A 7,526-nucleotide genomic window follows, 5' to 3' on the forward strand; every position below is an offset into this window, starting at 1 on the left:
TGATATAATATTATTATTATTAGGATTGCTGCTTATATTAAATATAAAAATATACTCTTCATCATCATAATCAAAATCTGTTTAAAAAATTAATTTATAAATAATTTCATTTTCAGATATTTATTCTCAAAATTAAATTTCTAAATCTCATTCTTCAAGAGTTTTAATAATTTTTTTTAGCATTTTTTCTAAAAATATTGAGATACTATATAACTCTCTTCATCACAAATAAAACATTTACATTTGAACTTCTTTTAAAAGTTGTTATTCTAACAATTTTTTTCGGTCCAATTTATGCTTTTTTGGCTTCATTTGACCATTTTATATCTTTTTTTTTTTTTTGTATTTCTTTGAATAAATTTTAGATTGTGATTTACAACCAAATTCCCATTCATTTTTTAATATTTTTTTAGCATTATTTATCACTTAATTTACTTTTTACTTGCTAAATTTACTAGCATTAGCCTGAATTTGACAATTTGTACAATAGTAGCTAAGTTACACTCTTCAACAGAAGACGGTAACAAAACAGACGCCGATGAAAAGTTACTTAGAAGAACAAACGAGATTTAATGATACAAAGTAAAAGGATAACAATTGAAAACTTGACCACGTTGGCTACGTATAGAAAATGCCATCTAAGGATAATTTCATCCCTTTTAATTCATTACGATAAATTAAACATTTGCACTGGCCAACTGCGTTTCTGACCATTGGCACCAACTCCAGTAGTTTCAAGGGATATGTCAATGCAGCGGTGCTGAGTGGCACGGGCAATGCTGATACGCAAAAGAATTTTTGAAGCTGGATAGCCATCCGTTCCAACAGCTGCAGATCCTTCAACAGTGAATTTGCTTGATGCCATTGCTATAGGTTCTCGAAAAGTGAGGATTGTCTGTGACCAATGGGTTCTAGGAGTATACGGTGACGTAGACACCATGGTTGACATTTCTTTGCAGAATCTGCTGGTGAATCCAGTCTCAAACCATAATACAATCCCATAACACGAAGTCGCCTTATGTTCCAAGTCATTGTGGTTGCTTGCCAGACTATCTAACTTTGCTTCCAACTCAGCACTTGCAGTGAAATCTACTTCATCAGGCTTCATAGTCGCAAGGTCAAAGCTCTAAAGTAAAAACACAGTCAGCCACAACCCAAATTAATAGATTATACTCCTGTACTCTAGTCTAATACCATAAAGGTTATAAAATGACATAAGCCAAGGACAGCATTTTTTTCAGTATCCAAATATTATCCAAATACAGAATGAGAAACTCACAAACTCCTTTCTAAGTGGCACCAGAATAGCACTCATTGGTATGCTCATAAACATTTTTGCAACTGCTTAACATCATTCAGTAATACCACTAAAATCAGCCTTGTTAAACAATGGATAAACATACTGTCAAGCAGTAACTACTTCAAATGCAAGATGTTTTAAGGGAACCTCAGTATAAAGTACACACCCAGTGTTCCATGTTGGCCATCTATAGAACCATATTTCTGTCCTAAAATAGTTCTCAGCTCAATGCAAATGCATATTTTTCCACACAAGCCCCCTATAACACTTAAAATTTCCAGCGAGCCTCCATGAAAGAAAGAAAGAAACGTGTGAAAAGTGAACCAGAACTTTTGAAATATTACAATTAATATGGGGAACAGATAAAAATGAAAAAGAAGGTTAACAGATAAGACAGCTTTTAGAAAGTGTGGCCAAGGGTAATTGTTGTTAAGACCGATTGGACACTGCATTGCACCCTCATACATAGGGAAGGTCCAACGGGTTCCGACCCAACCTGATCTCTTAGGGTCGGTTTTTTTTTTTTTTTTTAAATCGGGTATCGGGTCAGGTTATAGAAGGTAAAAATCGGGGTCAGGTTTTAGGCAAACCCAACCTGACCCTAACCGACCCAATATATATCCAGCAAAGATAGATGGGGCAACTCTAAAGCCAGCCACTTTGATTGTCATTAACATTGAAAGAAAACAAATTGTCACTACAGCTCTAGGAATCTTTATTATATGTTGAAGAAAATAAAATTAATGACCTTACACAGCCTATATGCAGAAATTTGTTGATAATGAATTACATAAATTGATTCAAACCCAGCAATTAGTCAAAATGTGTCAAATTCGAAGACATAAAAACAAGAGCTGAAACTATAATGTTATTTGACAAGACAAAAGATCCTCCAGTTCTAAATTGCCTTTGCAAGAGATGCTTCACCTCTTACAAAGCCAAGATTAATTATAAGCAGACACATAAATCTAGAATCATGGACCAAGAACAATATATAAACAACTTTACATCTCTTTAAATTATGAACCATCTAAAAGCTGAACAGTCCATTAAAATATCATGCTACAGAACCAAAAGAAGAATGTCTTGTACAGGTACATCGACCTAGCAAATGCGTAGTTTATTACTGCCCCCAAATTTTTACATAAACTAGATTGACCTTCTTATGTTATTGTTTTTCAAATGAATTATTAGAAGGACAAGCATAAGACAATTGAAGCCACTAACCTGAAGTACTGCAGAATTCGTTACTAGATCATGATGATTAACAATGTCAACAATAGGAAATTTAGCAGCATCTTCAACGACTTCCTTTCCAATAGAAGACATATTGAAGCCATAAACATTTTCCCAGAATGGAAGACTGGTACCACCCTTTCCAAATCCTGCAACAAACTAAAATGGAAATTGAAGAGGGAAAAAATGTAAGTAACAATAATTAATCTATATTGACAAGGAAGTGAAACATTGCCAAATACTTACAATAGTTGCTGTATCAGGAAGTATTGCACCTCCAGGCTTCAACCACCGATCTCTTGCAAAGAGCACTGAGCTGAGCATGGACTCATATAATAGGCAGTATCCCATCCATTCACTTACTAATATGTCAACACTATAAGGTTGGATTTCTATGGATTTATCAAGATTCTCAACCATACTCTGAACCACTTCAATTACACCAGTGCAGTTGTTATTGCCTTCAGTGTTGTTTTTACTCCGCCAAAGGCCATTGTCTTTTGCAATCTGCAATTAACAAAATCAAGAAATTATAAACAAGCAAGTCATTTTAAACACTCCAAGTCTAAAAAATTTTACCTGAGTTGCCACTGCAGCCATCTTCTCACTAGCTTCAATGGCAATAACCCTTGAAGCTCCTGCTTGGGCTGCAAAGAGACTGATAAAGAGGGAAAAACTTGATAATAAGAAACCTGTCAAAATGGGTATGTTTACCATATTTGAACGTCAAACTACATAATATATCCCCAGCAATCAAAATGTTGACAATACACACAAAAATTAGGGTAGCAGCAAACATCCTTGTTGGTGGCAGTAGTTATATATATATATATATATATATATATATATATATATGAAGCACGGATTTGCAATACGGGTACAACATGACAAGGACACTGCAATAAAAAAATTTTATATAAAAATATTTAATATAAATGTAAATATTAATATTTTGTATAAATATATAATCAAATTTTATTTGACCAAATTTTATTTAACTTTGAGACACGTAATTCAAGAAGAACAAGGCCCAAGATAAATTTTTTATTTATTGCCACTTAAAAATCATAAAATACACATAAAAAAATTTACATACTAATTTACCTAATTTTATTGATTATTGATTATTGATTTATTTAAAAATCTCTTCCAATCAAAGCTTAGAAAGAAATGAATTGGAAAGTCTTTGTTTCTTCCAAATAGGCCCTTCCCCAACCCACAAAAAGGACCCATACATCTTTTTCTTTCTTCCTTTTTCTTCTTCTCTTTCTTCTTTCCCTTCTTTCTATCTTTCCTTTTCTTTTTCTTTCTGTCTTTTTCCCTCTCTGTTTTCTTGCTCCCGCCCCTACCCAGTTTCCCTTCAAAAAATTCATCTCACCCTCTTCTTTCTTCCTATCAACCTAGATTTCCAAAAAAAAATAACTAAAAAAGCCTAGACTTACAAAACAACCTCATGGCCTCCATCCATATTTTACCATTTTTTGCCGCTAACCTACGTCCAAACATGTCTTGACCATGGCGGGACCATGTCCAACTTGGTTTTTATCTTTTTGCCATGTCCCAACATGTCTCGTACATATTCCGGCATGTCGACAGTGTTTCCACGTCATACACTAGGAGTGGTCATGTGTTTGTGCTTCATGGATATGTATGTATGTATGTATGTATGTGTGTGTGTATATATATATATATATTATATATATATATAAGTAATACCAAGTCTCATGCATAGTAAGGGGGTCATGGTAAAATACTCTATTTATGAAGCCATTTATACAATCATGAATTAATCACAACCCTCAAAATAAAAAGGCATTTTACCTGTAAATTTTCCCAATGATAATCTATGGATTCTCAAATAATAGGAAAATGTGACCCTTTTTTAAGATAAAATGGAGGCAAGAAGCATAATGTATGGTAGGATTCAAAGATTTAAATTATCAAAAGCTAAAATAAATTGTCCCATGATCACATAAGACATATACATGTCATTTTAACATATAAAATAAAACACTTTTAGTAAATAATACTTAAAAAGAAAACTGAATGAAACATGTTACCTTAGTATGCCAGTCCCACAGCCTACATCCATCACAACTGCACCATTCAGGAGAGAAGGGTTTTTCAATAAAGCTTCCCTATAAGCATCTGTTCTTACCTGTAGAACCAAAAGATATGAATATCAAATTGCTAGTCAAACCTTCTAACACTTTTGTCAGAATACAAGGACGGATTTTTACCTTGTCATTTATCATATCTCTATGGATTCCGAATGAACTGTATGACCCAAAATAACTCTCATTAACCTTTTTGATATCCTTTTCAACAACATCCGCAATAAAAACTCTAGATTGCTTATCCTTTGTATTACTGTCACAAGGCCTAGCAGTTTCTCCATAATCCAGTCCATTGTCTGTGATCCTCTTTGAAGAATTTGCCAAACTTAAATGACCATTGGAAACTGTCATAACAGCTTTATTTCTATCTTTGTTAGAGGTCACAGAATTCAATTCAATCTCTTCTGCAATATTGTCATCATCAATGCAAACATTACCAAAATCCCTCACAGTCTCCCCTTCGTCAAATGATGTGTTATAGTCATCTTCATCTTCTTCATCTCCACCAAAACTGTACAAAAGTGAATCTTCTTGCATGAAAGGATTAAGATATTTATCACCATCCAAAAGAAGCTTAACATCATTGGTACTGACAGATTGATGTAAATGACTTCGTAATTCTTGCTTCGACTGACAGTGGACCCCACAACTCCAACATCTATTATCTGCTACCTGATAAGTCAAAAGAAATGTAAAGAAGGCATTAATCCGCTAAACATTAGCATGCTGAAACTTGTTCACTTTACATAACCCCATCCAAACTAGGGACGGCAATCAATCCCGTCCCCGACGGGTTTCGGCCCGACCCGACCCCATAGGGTCGGGTTTTTTTTTTTTGAATTTCGGTTTTCGGGTCGGGTAGGATCGGGTATAGTTAGGGAATAATCGGGAGTCGGGTCGGGTCGGGTATGCCTAAAACTCGACCCGACATTATATAAAAAATTATTTTTTAATTAATTAATTATTTATATATATATTTATATAATGATATTTTTAAATATTTATATTTAAAAAATAATATTTTATATTTTAAAAAAATAATATTTTATTAATTTCGGATCGGGTCGGGTCGGATTCTGGTATAAAAAATCGGGCAGGATCGGGTTCGGGTATGTTAAAGCATAAAGTCGGGCCGGGTTCAGGGCGAGCAAAACCCACCCGAACCCGACCCAATGCCATCCCTATTCCAAACTCTTCAAGAATTATGAGAAATTAGAGAGAAGCCAACTATAAAGGGTCCTTTGCAAGTAGAAAAGGTTCTGTATCAATATTTTTCAGAAACTGAACCCGAAAAACAAAAATCATGTCACTGTTGCTTTTGCTATTTGCTTTTGGTATCCTAATAAATTGCTATGTGATAAAAGAAAATTATAGAAAGCAAAACTGTAGTCGATTAAACTAAAACTTAAAACCAATTCTAGCAAAACTATAGATAATTAAACATTTAAACTAAAACATAAAACCAATTCCAACATAATTATTATTATTCTATATAAAAGCAAAGACATACATTTTATTTTCCAAAAAAAAAAAAAAACAAAACATTTAACTTTTAATTCTTAAAAATAACCAAAGCAAATAATAAAAACAACTACCAAACAAAGCTTTAATTATTCAAAATAATACTTGCATTCATATTTAAATGCATTTCTTTACTTTCTACCTCAAATATAAGATGAAAGCAAAAGCAAAAAAGAAAAAATATCCACAAATGTAGAAAAAACGAATAAATAATTGGGCTTGGGATTGACCTGAGAGCGAACATAATTGATGAGCTTGAAGGAACCATAAAAATCCAAACCCAATTCTTTTCGGATTCCATTAAAGTCGAAGAAATGAGTTAAACAACAGTGCTCGAACAGGGCATCACAAGAACCGTATTTGGAGTCACAGAACAAACACAGAAACACTGAATCTTCGTCATTTTCATCATCATCTTCATTTTCGTCTTCGGTCCAAGCCTCCTTACTGTTGTCATCATCATCTTCTTCTTCTTCTTCTTGGGTTAGTCGGTTTGTTTCTTCGGTTTCCCTCAGGTTCTTTTCCATGAGTTTTTGCGGTTACTGAGAAATGGCTTGGAAAAGGAGAAAGAGACGGAGAGACCTTAAACCCTAGGGAAAAGGAGAAACCTAAGTATAACGCCTGCTGCCCTGAAATGCGGGCCTCTTGAGTTTTGATACCTTCGGGCCAAGCCCAAGTGTTGTCTTTAGCAGTTTCAAGCAACGAGGCCCGACTCGATAGAATACCGGGATCAAATTAGAAGTTAGGAGTGCAAGTGTAAGACCACATTCCTCGAACAGTTAGGGATTATGTTGGTTTTTGAAGTTTAATATACGAGTTCAAATAACAACTTTAATACTCAAGGTTAATAGACGAATCGGGTTTGTGAACAGTTTTAGCCACTCGAATTTAGGGGTTTTTCTAATTTTTCATATTCAAATTAGATTTAAAAAGGCAATTGAATTAGCTAAAATTTGAAGTGCTCATAAATTGATTTGGTTGAATTCAAGTTGGATTTATTTAAAGTGATGGTCAAATTTATTCATTATTAACATATTAAGTCAATTATAGATAATATTTTATATTAATATTTTAATATTTTTAAAAATAAATTTTAAAATTAAATAACTTAATCGAGTTGAATTAAGTTTGAACTTAAAAATTTATTAAATTTCTCTAATCAAACTCTATTTATTAAGATCAATTATCGCATTCAAAAAATTATTTAAAATTTTACTAACACGTATTAGGTTAATCACTTAGAATTAATATTAATTAATGGTGATTATCTTTGTCAATTATATGGTAATTTATGCAAATGTGAAAAATAGGTTTCTAAATTAATAAATATTTATATACTTGACCTTTAACAT

At 33.1% G+C, this 7,526-nt stretch overlaps 1 protein-coding gene across 1 annotated transcript; it reads right to left on the reverse strand.

Annotated features, from left to right (window-relative positions):
• Positions 1-460: 460 nt before the first annotated feature.
• On the reverse strand, positions 461-6,759 carry PRMT3 (protein arginine methyltransferase 3). The gene is made up of 7 exons (XM_022889304.2): positions 6,405-6,759; positions 4,777-5,325; positions 4,597-4,694; positions 3,116-3,194; positions 2,783-3,043; positions 2,528-2,695; positions 461-1,126 (listed from the first exon to the last, which is right to left on the reverse strand). The coding sequence occupies exons 1-7, from the start codon at positions 6,699-6,701 to the stop codon at positions 668-670; spliced, it is 1,911 nt and encodes a 636-aa protein (XP_022745039.2). The 5' UTR covers positions 6,702-6,759; the 3' UTR covers positions 461-667.
• Positions 6,760-7,526: the final 767 nt, after the last annotated feature.

The sequence above is a fragment of the Durio zibethinus genome, chromosome 14 (genome assembly GCF_047325235.1).
Source record: "Durio zibethinus cultivar Kanyao isolate XHJ-2024 chromosome 14, ASM4732523v1, whole genome shotgun sequence".
Taxonomy (NCBI): Eukaryota; Viridiplantae; Streptophyta; class Magnoliopsida; order Malvales; family Malvaceae; genus Durio; species Durio zibethinus.

Bases quoted from the DNA above. Each gene is read 5' to 3' on its own strand.
- PRMT3 (XM_022889304.2), bottom strand. From the start codon at position 6,701: ATGGAAAAGAACCTGAGGGAAACCGAAGAAACAAACCGACTAACCCAA. The intron at 4,695-4,776 runs GTAAAAATCCGT...TTGGTTCTACAG, and splicing joins GAGATATGATAAATGACAAG to GTAAGAACAGATGCTTATAG. The intron at 3,195-4,596 runs GTAACATGTTTC...CCTCTTTATCAG, and splicing joins TGTGGGACTGGCATACTAAG to TCTCTTTGCAGCCCAAGCAG.